Source organism: Athene noctua, chromosome 15 (assembly GCF_965140245.1).
Source record: "Athene noctua chromosome 15, bAthNoc1.hap1.1, whole genome shotgun sequence".
NCBI classification, from domain to species: domain Eukaryota; kingdom Metazoa; phylum Chordata; class Aves; order Strigiformes; family Strigidae; genus Athene; species Athene noctua.
In genome coordinates this window covers 20,022,312-20,037,852 of record NC_134051.1, presented here as the reverse complement: position 1 = coordinate 20,037,852, position 15,541 = coordinate 20,022,312, and the positions used below count along the sequence as shown (strand labels likewise).

The following is a 15,541-nucleotide window of genomic DNA, read 5'->3' as shown; positions in this document are numbered from 1 at the left end:
CGCAGTTGCTGGTGGAGGTGCAGAAAACTCCGTGTGCTACGCACAGGGCAGGGAAAAGCAGCAGGCAACAGGGTCTTCTATCACCATCTACTATGTCATCCTTAGTCTAAGGGCTCTGTTTGAAACCTGGCATCAGCGTATACAGAACATGTTGCATCTTTGCTGGTACCTCTTCAATCTGGTTTGCAAGACATCCTGGAGGATGTGACCTTGGGAGGCAGGCGGAATATCGAACCTGCATAATAACAGCATCTCCGCATTGGTGGCAGCCTGTTGGGTACAGGGCAGTTAATAAATAATGAGGATGTCAAAGATAACAGCAGGAGAGTGGGAGCAGGTAACAGCTTTGCAGCCAGCTTTCTGACAGCCGCCTGGCAACGGCCAATTAAGAGGAGTGCGCGGCCGCGCAGCCCAGTGCCGAGGGCGCCCGGCGCCGGGACGGGGCTGTTGTGGCGCGGCACCGGGGCAGCCCCCAGCCCCGCACGGGCAGAACGTGCTCCCGGGGCCGAGGGAGCAGGGAAACGCTGCGTGGGGCTGCGCGGGTCTTCCCCGGAGCAAATCCTGGTGGCAGCAAGAGGCCGCGGCAGCCGGGAGGAGCGATGCCCGATGGCCCAACTGGAAGGGCTGTGCAAGGGGCAGCGAAGCCCCGCACGGAGCAGGGGAAGGACACCTTGCGAGGGACAGCTGGGTCACCCGCAGGCGGGACGCGTTCTGGGGCTGGCGAGAGAGGAGCACGTGGGCCCTGGCCCCGAGCAGCGTGCAGGTGCTGCCGGGCAGTGCTGCGGGATTACGGTCCCTCACACAGGTGTTTGTTTCAGGGCTTGAACTGCATCAAACCACAATTCAAATATTAGGAATCTGACTACGTTTGAGGTGTAATTGATCTTCTGATGACTTTTTAAACATCTGGTAAGAGGAGACTGCTTTCTAAACAGCAAAATCTAGACCAAAATGATCTTGATTTGAATAATAAGTATTCTATCCTTGTTTGGTAAATATACCCAGTGTTAATGGTGCTTAATGATGCCTGTAATTGGTGTCTAAAGTTATTTAAAAGTAAATTTACTAGAAAATAATTAGCAATTTTATAGTTCACTACTTCCTAATTTTGTTGATAAAAGTTTTTCAGTGGTTTTTATCAGATGACACAATAGGACCGTGCTGTGAAATAACTTGTTTCAAACTAGCAGGAAATTGTGCACACAAAATAAGATAAAAAAATTTTCCCCCTAATTTCTTTGCCTGGCAGCCAGCCCTCTCTCCTCTTTTATTATCCACTGATTTATCCTTAATCAGCAGCAACTGAAACTTCCCAGGCATTGCTCAGGGATTTGTTCTTTGTGACCTTGGGAGGTGCACCCCGAGCTGTGAGGCCAACACGGAAAGCTGTCCCCCGCTGCAGGGACACGGCCCGCTGTCCCCCGTTGAGCCAGCCCCTGGGTCTGGGGGCTGGTCCCTGCTTTCAGAGGAAAGTGGGGACTATGCTCTCCATGGGTCCCCGAGCTGCTCCCTTGCAGGATGTCTCTGGGATGGTGCCCAACGGGCTGGAAACTCTCCCCCTGCCCGGGACCCTGCAGGCTGGGTGCTGGCCCAGGCAGTCCTGGTCCTGGTCCTGGTCCTGGCTGTGGCATGTGCCTCCCCCCAGCCCCTCTGGTGGGTCTGCTGCCTGGGGGGTGTTGGTGCTGCTGGGGGGGGCCGGGAGAAATGGAACAGAGAAATGCAGCTGCTACAACGTTTTATTGTTTAGTGCTGTGGGTTCAAGTGTTCAGTTCAGGATTTTCATGTCGTTCAGGTACAGAGTGACACCGACAGACAGAGACACGTTTGGGAGGAGGCAACAGCACAGCAGTTTGGTTTCAGAAAAGACTCACTCTCCATTTCCAGCCTCTGAACCATAAAGTACCAGCTTTTCCAGAACAATGAATCACCCAGTCTGTGTATAAAATTAAATATAATTTATGCTTTGCTAATTGAAATCAAATACAAAATTCAATTTCCTGTGTAGTCTAATGCTGACATTTGAATAGTTTAAAAAAAAGAGTGTTATTAACCTGACTCTCATTTCACAGACCACTCTCTGGCCAGATAGAAAATAATTCCCCTGTCAAGCTTGTGCATTAGCACGGCAGACAAACACACACCCCCCCCCCAGAGGCCCCCTTGGTGCCACCCATGCCCCCAGCCCATGCCCGGGGGGTGGCACATCCCCGCTGCCTGCCCGCGCTGTGACGGGCCGGTGGCACCTGGGGGTCCCGGGGGCCCCCGAGTCCCATCCCGCCGGGCCGGGTGGTCGGTGTCCGTGCGGCAGCTGCGCAGGGGAGGAAGAGCGGGGCCTCCTCTCCTGCCAGGCGCTCGGCGGCTCGTCCCAAACGGGTATAAAAAACAAACTTCTGAACACATGGCAGAAGGAACGGGAGCAGGCGTCGGGGCAGGCGGGTTAAGCCGGGGCAGGCCCAGCACCTCCCCGGCCCGGCCGCGGCTGTTAAACATCGCATGGCCCTGCTGGGCCCTGCTCCGGCTCCGCTGGGCCTCGGCCCGCTGCAGGATGGGTGCCCCGGCCCGGCCCAGCCCCACGCCCGGACCCCCCCTGCTCTTAGGGTTGTAATTCTCAGACAAGCACATTTTTGGATCCCCTGTCCCTCCAGCGAGGGGCACGACGAGCAGCGTGACAGGGCCCCGACGGCAGTCGGGGACCGGAGGCTCTTGTGGGGAGAGGCCGGCCTGAGGGTGGGGTGTGCAGGGAGACCCTCTGGGAGGGGACGGGGGGGTCTCAGGGGCTCTTTCACGCTCAACTGCTCCTGGTTAAGCTGTGGGTGAAGATGGAGAGAATCCAAGCTCTGGCGATGGAGGCGATGGCCAGGGCCACGCTGGCAGCCACAGCCAGCCCACCGGCTCCTGGCCAGGCCGCGAGCAGGGCTGGCATCCCCCTGGCACCAAGCCCCTCCGCAGGCACCCAGGGCCACCGTCCTGCTTCTGCAGGCTCCGCTCGGCCCCGTCAGGGACGCAGCACACTGGGAATGGGCAAAAATTTCTGGGTACCCCTCCACTGAGGAGCCCAGACACTGGGCCTCGATGAGCCCCTCGTCCTCCAACTGAATCCATCGAGCAGCTTGCACCAAACTGTGTAACAACAGTTTTCACTTAGGAGCTGATCTGAGATTTTAATAATGTGTGAAACGCTGTAAAATTATTCCTATTACATACTTCCAATTTTCATGTAATAATTTGGGGATTTGTGGGTCTGTGAAAATCTGTGTTGTGTCGAGAGCTGTTTTTAAATCTAATCAGGCTAATAGGAACTGACATGACGTTAGCAGAGACCTTGCAGTGCCCCTCCAGCACGGCCCACGGTGTAAATTTTCTAAATGGCTTCAGCTCTTTTTTCATCCAATCCAAGGCACCAGCACCACTTCATGGCGTAATGAACCACACGACAGGCCATGAAACCCAAAGCAGGTTCGGCTTGTTACCCAACGTAACAGTGATTTCATTTGGTTAGCTGGATCAGTAGGGATTTCTTGCCACCTTAATCAAAACTGAGTCTTGGTCCTACCACAGACATCTCACACTCCATCTCTGCCGCCTTCCGACAGGCAGGGACCTGCCCCCGGGTGGGGATGGGGCACTCGCACCAGCTACGCTCCACCGGGACACATCCTGACCACTCGTTAGAACAAAGAACACGGCCAGGCAGCTCCGAGTGCCCTGAGAAACCACCCATGCGGAGGGAGCATTTCAGCAACAGTAGCTCTGCATTTTTCCTTTTGTTCCCTCGCTTACTGTTCCTCTCAGTAATAATGGAGGTGGAAGCAGGGCAGCTGTGCCGAAGCGCTGCCGGGCGGCTCCGCTGCTTCTAGCACACAGCTCTCATCACACTGCTGGAGGTTCCAGGTGGGATATGGGTTTATTCTACAGTTTCTACCAGGATTTACAGCTGTGGTCGATGTGGTCATTTCCACTAGAAAGCACACATTTTTTGCGCAGAGCAGTGCTCACGCTGGGAATTAATCGCTTTTTTGTAATTCTGAAGTAAAGATGAAGGCTGCTTCCCATTTTGCAAACCCGGCTGTCCACCCCACGCAGCAGAGATCTTGTTCTCAAGGTGTAAATGAAGGGCAGTTCCAGGGACCCCAAGGCTCCGCGCTGCCCAGACCCTCCGCTGGGGCTGTCCCCCCCGGCCCTGCAGTCACCCCCTCAGTTCCCTCCAAAGCGCAGGGCACGGCGCGGCCTGGGCGGGAGGTGCCGTGGGGGCTCCGCACCGCGCCTCGGCGGCACGGCTTCCAGGAGGAGCCGGGGGGCCTGCAGGAGGCCCCGGTTCCCATCTCACTGAGCATCCCAGCAAAGCAGGAACGACTCTCTTCCAGTGGAGATGACACACCCACCAGTCGGAGGAGAATCGGGCCCAGGTGTTTTGTGGCACTTGGTAAATACTAGTTTTAGTGCAACAGGTAATTAAAACATCCGGTGCAAATGAAGTTTCTGTACATAGTTTCTTTGCAGCATAACTGGCTTTATTCCTTCCACACACAAATACCAGTGTGCATCTGAATGCACGTCCTGAATTTACCAGATCTGATGCTGCTGTTTGGGCAGAACGAAAAGCCAGGGCAGGAGAAATCACACCTATGGGTTTGACCCAGTGCTGCTGGGTTTTGTGAGCCACCCTGCGCCCAGCTGGCTGCGGCAGGAGGTGCTGGTCCTGCCTGCGGGGTTGTGTGGGGGACACCAGCAGCAAAGTGTCAACACAAAGCATCCCATCGCCCTGAGGAGCCCCGCTCCCTCTGCCTCCTCCTCCTCCTCCTCCCACCCGCCCCTGACCCCTCAGAGTCATGGTGGGAAGAGCCCAAGTGCAACGCGAGGTGATATGCCACTAAGGTTTCAGAGCTGGAAACACGGGGCGGCTTTGGCTGCATCCCTGACAGCGCAAGAGTCTTGCGCTCACAAGGCTGAGCCTCCAGCCCTGAGTGAGTTTGGGTCTCTAATGAAGATTCACATCTCAAAAGAAAGTAACTTTTTTCCCGATTTTGTGGTTCTACTTATCACTTTCTTCCTGCTCCCACTGGAAATCTTGGCCTGTCATTTGGTAAAACATGACATTGAAGGGTTTGTAAAACTTCCGCAGTCTGTGGATGACGTCTGGGTCTATTTTGGGGTGAGTTCGACCCTTGGACTTGCCCAAGCACCGGGGAGCACTGCTGTCCTCTGGTTTCTTTAGACAGGGGAACCCCTTGGTTTTATTAAAATAAAAATGTTTCTCTGTCACAATCCTCTTGAGGCCTAAGAAGTCCTGGACCTTGGCCATCTCCCCGGCCGGATCAGTGATGAGCCTCTCACCACTGACAAAAAGGATCTGGGAGAGGGGGAAGTACTGGAGCCAGTTCTCCAAGTGCAGGGCGTAGATCCCGATGCGGATGGCGCTCCAGGAGGCGTCGATCAGCCCCAGGGTCCGGTTCTTGAAGGCCAGCACCTCGAAGGTGGGGATCTCTGGCTTCTTGGAGAGCGTCTGCGTGTAGTCCGAGATGGCCCGGGTGACCGGGTTCCTCACCACCACGATCAGCTTCGTGTCCTTGGCCATGGAGTGAATGCGCCTGGGGGCCTCGTTGGTCACGAAGTAGCTGGGGGTCTTCTCCATGGTGATCTGGCCCTCCAGCGTCTTGGGCATCACGTTCCTGCGCAGAAGCAGAGGAGGGGCGGTTAGCAAGGGCCAGGCAGGGGGGACACCTCGGCGTCCCTCCCGCACGTTCGGGAGGAGGGCGGCTGCCCCGCCGGCGGCCCCAGGGACCAAAGCACTTCTGGATTTGTTTCTTCCCGGACCCTGGACGTGGTGGGTGCCTGAAGTGTTAATCGGCCTCAGTAACACATTACACAGCCCACTCGCCATAGGCATATGTAGACAAAAGTTAATTGACAATAAACCTGTACAATACCTGTCTGTTCAGCAAGCCATCTGCTTCCATTTGCTCAATTAAGCCTATTCACTTCAGAGCCTTGTACCAGAGTGGTGCAGTTAGGATTACACAAGACCTTTTTGTTATGATGACATGCTTTTAAATGTCTCAGCTAATAAAACTTAATACAGAATAAGATCCCTTGCTTCTAGTACAATAATTAAATTTATTTACTATCTTGTGTGTGAGAAAGAATGACTTTTCTTTTATCTCTAATTCACATGCTCTGTCAATAATTAATTGCTGCTGGGTTTTGAGCTTCCTGTGCAAGCACTTTTATTAGCCAAAAGGAATTTGCCTACTGGATAAATTAGCATGTAGCAAGACTTTCCTGGATAGCATATTACCATATTGTAAAATGAAACTGCAGAGAGATAGCATTTATATCTAAGAAAATGAAGAGGTAAATGCTTGTCCCAGCTGCCCCCAGTTAAAGATTATCATAGCAAGCCGGAAGGTATTAAATGTCTCCTGCAAGAGCAGCCCAGCCTTGCTCACACCTCCTCAGCCGCCAGGTGCCGGGGAGGCTGGAGGGCAGCGCCATGAGCCAGGCACGGACCCCTCCACTGTGCACACCACGGCCAGCCCCAGTCCTGCCGCCGTGCCCCTGCCCCGCCGGGCTCTGCTCCAGCACCGGCACCGGCACCGGCACCGGACCTCATCTGCAGTGGAGAGGCCCCAGAGGGAACTTGGCTGGATCCCAAAAGCCGCGGGAGTGACCTCACACCAGCAGTGACCTCACACCAGCAGTGACCTCGCACCAGCAGTGACCCTGTGCCGGCAGTGACCTCGCACCAGCAGTGACCTCACACCAGCAGTGAGCTCACACCAGCAGTGACCTCGCACCAGCAGTGACCCTGTGCGGCAGTGACCTCGCACCAGCAGTGACCTCACACCAGCAGTGACCTCGCACCAGCAGTGACCCTGTGCCGGCAGTGACCTCACACCAGCAGTGACCCTGTGCCGGCAGTGACCTCGCACCAGCAGTGACCTCACACCAGCAGTGAGCTCACACCAGCAGTGACCTTGCACCAGCAGTGACCCTGTGCCGGCAGTGACCTCGCACCAGCAGTGACCTCACACCAGCAGTGACCTTGCACCAGCAGTGACCTCACACCAGCAGTGAGCTCACACCAGCAGTGAGCTCACACCAGCAGTGACCTCGCACCAGCAGTGACCCTGTGCCGGCAGTGACCTCACACCAGCAGTGACCTCGCACCAGCAGTGACCTCGCACCAGCAGTGACCCTGTGTGCCGGCAGTGACCCCTCCCCTGCTCAGAGGTTTTACCGGTGCAGTGTCGAGTGCTGCTTCAGTGTGTTTCAACAGTATTTTTAACTTAAGCTTTTCAAATACTGGTGCCCAGGCACACCCACGTGAAGCACAGTTCGTTTAACCTGTCACTGGCTAATTTGCCCCGAAGCCATGGTGCCTGACGCCGGGGGCAGAGCTGGAGCGGTGTCACGGCCCCCGGCAAGCACGTGGGGCTCGGGCCAGGCCCTCTGCAGCAGACACGGAGGCTGGTGATGCTCAGGGTCTTGCAGGATTATCCCTTCATGTTGCAACTATTTTTAGGACAAACATATGGTGAGGAAACAATGCGAATAGGCTGGAAATGGTTCTGTAAGAGCACCTTGGGCACTGGCGACCGCAGCGATGCTGACGTCAAACCGCCGAGCCCCAGGAACCAGCCATTTCAGGAATTACGCAGCTGAAGTCTGCAAGCAGAAGTGCCTGTCAGGGAAGGCCCAGCTACATTTGCCTGTCAGTGTCGCCTCGTATTTGTGACTGCTAAATGCATCAGCTTGCTTTAACCCTCCCCGTAATTTGAGTATTTACTGCTCACTGCTCATCCATCCAGCCGGACTTGTTTTGCCAAGGTGCTGGAGGAGGCGCTGGATCTCCTGGCAAGGCAAGAGCAAAGGTGGGTTTGAGGCTGCTCGTGCCGTCAGCATTTTTGGGCGAAGAGGTCAGCAGGGTCCTGTGGCTGCCTATCTCTTGCAATCAGCATCTTCCCTGTTAACAAATCTGAGTCCTGGCAATGGGGGTCTTGTAGGGGAGCAGGGCTGCAGCTCCCCAGAGCACGGTGGGGTGTCTGCAGTCCCATTTCTGCCCAGAGCACTTCAGCACCTTGGCCCTGCCTTGCACCAGCCATCGCATAGCAGCGATATGCAGGGAACAAGGATCAGTTGGAACGATGCATCTTCAGGTATTTTTCCTTTAAGAAAGCCTGAACAAATTAAGAGGGATGCAAGCACTCGGGGACTGCAGATGCTGCAGAATTATAGACTGACTTTCCTGGGGGGGGGGATCCAGCACCCGGATTTAACAGCCCAGTGGGAAGGAAGCATCTTTTCTAGCTATCCACATCACAGCAAGGCCCACGGCATGGTCAGGGGCTGAGAGCAGCAGCCACCTGGCACCTGCACCACTGGCTGCGGGGAGCAGCGGCCGGCGGCCAACCCTGCACGGGCATCCCTCAAACTCCCAGGGCTGCACTGGGGATCACCCGACTTCTCAGTCTCTGTGCGGTCCTGACCGGCGCTTGTACCCCCCAGGAATCGCAGTCGCTCAGCAGCACGTCTCTGGCAGGGGCTGACCCTCCATTTCGGGATGTGACCCACCGCAGCCGTGTCCCCGCTGCACAGTCCCGCTCGCTGGCCTTCGCACACACCCCAGGCCTTTCTGCGTTGCCCACAAAATATGCCGTGGTGGTGTAAAATTTCCTGTTTGATGGTTTGGTTTTTTTTAAATATTGCTTAACAAACTTGGAACTGAAATGCTAAAATTTCTGCACAGAAAGTGGGTCTTGGTCCTGATGTGAGGCAGCAGTGGAAGGAAGGAGGACAGCTGGGGGCTGAGCCAGGAGGGGGCTGGGGGCTGCTGGGGGCTCCCTGCGGCCACTCTCGGGTTGAGGCTGAGGAGGGGGAGCGCCCCACCGCCAGCAGGGACTGGGATGAGCATGGAGCACAGACAGAGCCCCAGCCTGAGGAGCCTCCAGAAGAGGGGGAGCCTGCACGGAGAAGCCAGCGCCCGTGGCTGTTTTGAGGCTGTGCCGTGGGCCTGGGAGAACACGGCGGCAGAGTGAGGGAAAGAACTGGGACCAGGGAATAAAGGTACTTTCAACCCAGTGACTCTGCCTGGGGCGCTCCCAGAACAGGTTTCTATTGAACCATTAATTACCAAAATCAATGTGTTAGTCTTGTGTTCCTTGTTCCACAAAACAGTTATTTTATCATCAGTTATAGCTAGTAATCTGTAAGCATTTCCTTTTTAAGGGATGCTATCACCAGCTGCCGACCATGTTGTACCCTGCTGCTTGCTGTCCTGTGCCAACAGCCAGAGCAGCGGCACGGCCAGCGCCCGGTCTGACACCCCTCAGTAACGGGAACTCCCAGGAAGGGCTGAGGGTCTCTCAGCCAGCTAGGGGACTCGCTGCCCATGCTCCTTTCCTCCTGATTCCAATCACTCAGGATTTAATGAAGTCCTGAAGCAGAAAGTTTTAATATTTCTTCCCAGTCTCTGTAGTTAGTGGCAACTCTAGACATGATAAACACACACAGAGGTGTCTGGTCCCTCCTGCGAAATTCTGTGCTCAAAGACATCAAGCAGCAACAGGGTCCTCGGACTCGTCCCTCGGTGCTTGGGCAGCGCTTCTCCTTCATGCCAGCTCCGTACTGACTCTGTCCTGCTCCGCCAGGATGGGAGAACGCAGGTCTTCCCTTCTTGCTTTATCCCAACCTTCATTTTACACCATGGTAAAGCCTGAAAGGGCTGTATGGGCTCCGATGCTCCCGTGCCAGCTCCCCGCAGGAACGCTGCAGGTCTCCCTTCCCAGCAGAGGGGCACGTTGGGTCCTGAGCTGGCAGTGGGGGTGACGCTCTGGGAGGCTGACCCGGGGCTGTCGTTACCGCTCCTGCTGCTGGGAGCTTGTGTCAGCGCCTTGGGCCAAGAGGCTCGGCCGGGACCAGGAGGATTGCAGCGAACCCCTGAACCTGTCGCCTGTGGCACTGCAGGATAGGGGAAGAGGCAGCTCTGACTCCTCAGCGAGGAGGGTGAAGCTGAGGCAGGGCTGCCTGGGTAACGGGAGAAGGAGCAGCGTGTAAAAGACCTTCTACCTTGCAAATGGTGCTGGAGCGCCAGGCCAGCACCAAGCCCCGTCACGCCGTGGTGTTGAGCTGCCCCACACGCCGCAGCAGCACCAGAGGCTGGTGCCGCCTCAGCCAGGCCAACCCCTGCAGCGCTGGGTCAGGCAGCCCGCAGCGGGCAGCGGCTGTCAGATGTCAAAGCGTGGCCATTAGGAGATGCTAAAAGCTCTGCTGGACTCCGAGCGATGGGCTCTCAGACAACAGGGCTCGAGGGGCCCATTGCTGCTGTCTGCTCCGACCCCGCGCACGCACAGCCAGAGCTGCCCCGGCCCACCCGAGCGCAGCCTCCACCAGCACACCGCAGCACGGGGCCGGGGGGGCCCGGAGGGCCCCTGGGGTTAGTTAACACCCCTCACCGCTGCTCACGCTGCAGTGTGAATTGGTCTAGCCACAGCCACCGGCTTCTGGGGTTTTTTGTAATACATCTGGGTATCTGGTCTCTCTCTCAGCCGACAAGATGCTGTTCTGCAAATAAGTGCCTGTGGACTCTCAGAATAAAAGCTCAGGGCAAGTGGGGGCCGGCTGGGCCCCACCCCTTGTGCCGGTGCTCTGCCTGCACAATCAGACCGGAGGGTTCCTGAGGCATCTGTACCCTGTTTGCTCCTGCTCCCCCCGAGCAGCATCTCTCCGGCACCGTGAGCCGCCTGCATGACAATTCTTAAAAAGAGATGAAAACTGATCAGAATTCAGGGGCAGGACTGCTGCCCTCCTTCCCCCACGCTGCTGCTGCCGCCCATCCCGCCGCGGGCAGGGGCAGGGGGACAGCCGGGAGCGGGGCTCCCTCTCCTCCAGGCACCGCCATGCAACAGTTCTGTGAACAGGGGTTTTGGTCCCCTCTGCTCCAGGGTCAGGGCAAGACGATTATCTTGCCTATAATATTGTCCTCAGTTTTTACTTTAAATTGTGGTTTCAATAAGCTGTTGCAAAAAAAAACCCCAAACCTCTAAGCTTTTTCTCTGTCGTGGGGACACTTCAGACAATACACTGGAAGCAAGATGTAGTGGCTGATGTTCAAGTAGAAAACAAACACACCAGGGGTTTATAAAAGAAGCACGAACAAACTATTAATTACAATGGCCCCTTCAGATGATGTTATCACAATAAACAGGAGCCAAGAAATTGCAGAGCTAATAATCTGAAAGTGTTGCCACATTTAAGGACTGTGTTTAATTCCATGCACAATAAAGAGCAATGGATAGATGGGTTGGCACTGGGGAGAGACAGCGGGGAAGTAGCGATCAAGGAAGAGAGGAGGAAAAGCAGATTCAGCTTTTGCTGTGCAGTTTTAAGGCTAACACTGGGAGCTGCAGCGTGTCCTCGGAACACCCCTGGCCCTGCAGAGCGCCAGAACTACTGCAGCTCCGGGACGCACAGGCAGAAATGCTTTTTCCTGAACCCTGCCTTGCTTCAGAGTGACTGCCCAGGTGCCGCCTCCCCGGGCAGGCGCACCGAGAGCCTTGCTGAGCACCGCCGAGGGAGGCTGGAGCCCTAGCGCTGACCCGCTCCGGCCGCTCTCCTCTGCGAGGCCGCAGCGCCGGCGCGGGGGCTGCTCCCGGAGAGGACTGCGCGGCCTCCGGGACACGCTCTGGCTGTGCCCGCAGCGTTCCTCCCCCTTTCGACGCCGGGCTGGCTGAGGACGAGGCAGCGCCCTGCCGCTGGCCGTGCCTGGCGGGGGGGAAGCGCTGGGATGGGACACGGCTCCCCACGGCCCTGCGCTGGTCTCTGCCCCCCCCACCCCTCTGCCTCCATCGCCACCCACCCGGGAAAGGGGGGCACCGGAGGGAGCTCAGCCGCACCGTGGCCCTAAGGACGCCGTCGCTTGGTGACAGGGATAGGTGCCACTTCTCCGGGCTTGTTGGCAGCAGCACCTCTGCGCTGTGCAATGTCAAAATGAAACTTTTAATCGCCATTCCCGGGCTTGGCTCCAGGAATTACCTGGTCCTCCAAGCAGATGATCAAATACGTATTGTTGAGTGCTCACTTGGGCTTTTGATATTTCTCTGCTTTCCCATTCATTCCTTGTGACCTGGAGGCTGAGGAGGGCCAGGCGGCCCGGCGTGCCCCCCCAGCACCCCCACTGCTCCTGCAGCTCTCAGTCACACCAGCGACTCGCTGTTGTTGCTTCTTCATGTTTTCTTGCTCTGTACATGAAAATGGCCCCAGCCGCTGTGTGGCGATGGGCAGCTCATCTGGCTCCTGGTCTCTGGTCTGTGGCAAAGGCCAGCTCTAAACCCGCACAGGGAAAATGTGCTGTAGTAATTGCTCTTAACTGCTGGCTTCAGACAAGCTCTTTATTTTCAAAGGATACATTTTATAAATTTGTGAATTTGCATGTTGCCAAAATCCCCTTGTGGTTTATTTAAATCCAGATTATCTTGTTTATTCCTTCAGTCACAGCTGTCATTTATCTCTGTGTAGGCAGCTTGTTCACGATGTTGCAGGTTTCCTGAAATCCCACTCAAAAGGAGTCTTTGTTAACTGTATTTTCATGTTCTCAACAAGAGAAAAAAGTTCACAGCAACTCCCAGGGCTTGGAGAACCACAGAGGAGGACGTGGATTTGCACCGCTGCTATCCGAAAGAGGCAACGGCCAGGTGCTGCAACTGTGTCACCTGCCCGTGAGCTCATCTCTGCTGCTCCTCAGGGTGGAGCAAGCATCTGCTTTTGTCTTCTGAAAAGACAAACGTGAAGTAATTTTCCTTTTTATTATTAACACATTCCGGTATAATTGCTTGAGCTGTCAACTGTGACCTGCCAGTAATTCAGCAGGCGTGGGACTTTCAAGGGGAGAACGGCATTGCAACTGAAGGCTGCAATACGCATTAAAAGCAGAACCTATTTGCTGTAAGCCCCCAAGTCAAATCTCTTGTTGAATTTGTTCAAACATAAATTTACAGCTGAATTTACATAGGTTTAATGTTTTATAATCTTTTTGGTCTGTGAATCTATATTCAAGACTGAGTGCATTAGCTTAGAAATATTGCGCTTAACGCTGAAAATAATTTTAATCTCACCGAAGTCCAATCCTTTGCACATCACTAAACCTCAGAATCCAATCCCTTCTAATAAGAGACACAAAACTTGCATCTGTCGCTGCCTAATAGATTCATACTGCTTTAATTCAAATGGCTTGCACATGTCTGTTAAAAAACATTAAACGCAAATTGTAAAGCACTTTCAGAAAAGTGGGTGCCAGTTCAGTCTGGGGCTAAAGCAAAACAAATCTCCCCCAGGAGACTCACTGACAGAGCTGAATGGTTCGGAAGGTGGTGGCTGGGGGAGAAGGGGGTGAACCACCCTTCACTGTGACTTGAGCTCTTGCGATACTCAGAATTAAGGGCTGCCTGGGGTCATGGGTTTCCCTCCCCGAGACAAGCAGCTTTCCCTTGTCCCCAAGTTTGCAAAGCCATTCGGTGTCTGTGCAAAATGCTCTTGTGAGGGGCAGTTTGAGATCGCAAGGACACTCCTTGCTCCATGCCAGGCACAACCCTGCTGAGCTGCTCCCCTCTGCCTCCCAGGCTGTGCAGGGCTTGGAACCCGGGACACCCTGAGCAGCCGGGGCTTGGGAGAGTCTTGTCACCCTGCGACAGGCCGAGCCGTGCCCCGCTGCCACCGGGTGCTCCTGCTGCCCTGCCCGCTCCCCCCGGGCCACCCGCGGCCGTCCCTGGGCAGCAGTGTCAGCGGGATGCAGAAGGGTCCCCAGTTGCCATACCAACGCAGGTGCCAGCGCCGCCGCCGTGTTGACTAACTGGAGCCGATCTGATCAGAGAACGGCAGCATCGAGTTGCTACGGTAACTGAAGTGCCAAATTGGAAATTGTGTCAATAGCAAAGTTATCCAAGAGGAGGGAAGCGTGAGCAGCGGGGCGCCAGGCCCGAGCCTCTCGCAGCTCCTGCAGGGACCGAGCACACAGCTCGGGACACGGCCAAGGCTCGGCTGTGGCCCAGGTGCCAGCCCCAGCACCTCCATTCCATGGGGCACAGCTCCCCTGCTCCCTCCTTCCCTCTCCTGCTCCCCTTCTGCTTTCCTCGAGACGTGGCCAGAGGGGTTTGTCCCCAAAGGACAGGACCCTTCCGGCACGGCGCAGGCAGGGCAGGCGTTGGAAGCAAGGATGCTGCCCACGAGCATCATTCGAGCCGCTCTCCCAGACGCCAGGGAAAGTGCCTTTGGAGCACAGTCTATTTCCAATGTGATTTTTCATCATCTCGCCCAGTCTGGAGTACAACAATCGCAATGAAAAGGATTCTGTGTCTCCACAAAATGCAAAATCTTTAACGGCTCATTGGCATGTGCTGAAGTTGGCCTGGATAAGAAGTTACTCCTGAGAGCCCGCTATTGATTCTGTCAGGGATTCAGAGGTTTTATAGGCATCGCTCAGGATCTCTTTAGTACTTGTACCTTCTTAATGGCTCTCATCACCAATAGAACTGAAAACATCCCCCTGTGCGCTGGGGAGCGGCTGAATCCGTGCCAGGAGATGGTGCCGCGCTGCTGCCCTCGGCCGGCCGCGAGCCTCCGAGACAGCCAGAACTTTCCGTGGTTTCCCCGAGGCACTTTAGGAGGTGGGGGAGATGCCAGAGCTAGGAAAAGAGGTGGGTGAACCTCACCCGGGAAGGCTCCTCTCCTCCTACCACTATACAACAAAATCAGTGGGCAGCTGGCTGAGTAGCAGACAAAAATATAAATATGCTCTGATTTCACTGGGACCATCTGGCTCATGCATGATAGGCGGGTAAGAATGCTATAATCATGGAGCAGAGAACTAAGCTGATCCATTAAAGTCTTTTAGCAGAAGCAACTATGGAACCTGTATTAATCCAGCAATGCTTTGTGAACAGACATCACAAGGTTAGATCCATTCAGTTGCAATTAAAAATAACCCTCGCTGTTCAGGCTGGCTTGGATGGCTAATACAGCATTGTGTCCCCAAAGACTCTCATGTATATAGATTGTTGATGCTCGCACAATGCAATCTGAAATTATGATCTTAATGCTAAATCTTGCTTTCTTCTGTTCTTTCCTCAAGTGGTTCTCCTCTGGGATACGGCTGTTGCCTTGTGCTGAAATCCCTCGCCCGTCTGACTGCGCAGCTCTCACACAAACGGTGCAGTGTCAGAGCAGACAGCGCTGCTGCAATTTCACTGCCCCCCTAACGGGGGGTCCCCCCACCCCCCCCCCTCCTCACAGCAGCCCCGGCGAACACAGAGGGGTGTGCTCACCCCCCCACTGCCTGACCTCACCCGTGAGTGGCCGCCGGAGCTCCGCAAGCCCCTGGTGCGCTGGAAGCTCTCGGCACACCCGCCACCTCGGGTGGCTCAGCGCGGCCCTCGGCACCACCTGCCTTGACCGTGCAAACAACCTCAGTCCCGTGGACGGGGATTCGTGCTCAGTACGACATCGCTTCACCAGGGATAAACCTGGCCCAAGTGCTCCCATTTTAGTGTGA

General features: G+C 55.5%; 1 protein-coding gene across 1 annotated transcript in view; it reads right to left on the bottom strand.

Moving 5' to 3' along the window:
* Positions 1 to 1,729: 1,729 nt before the first annotated feature.
* The window catches only part of HS3ST4 (heparan sulfate-glucosamine 3-sulfotransferase 4), a 61,503-nt gene continuing 47,691 nt past the window's right edge, over positions 1,730 to 15,541 (bottom strand). The window contains exon 2 of the mRNA XM_074919385.1: positions 1,730 to 5,669. Coding sequence (XP_074775486.1) covers positions 5,033 to 5,669 — 637 coding nt within the window. The 3' untranslated portion in view covers positions 1,730 to 5,032. The remainder of the gene's footprint in view (positions 5,670 to 15,541) is intronic.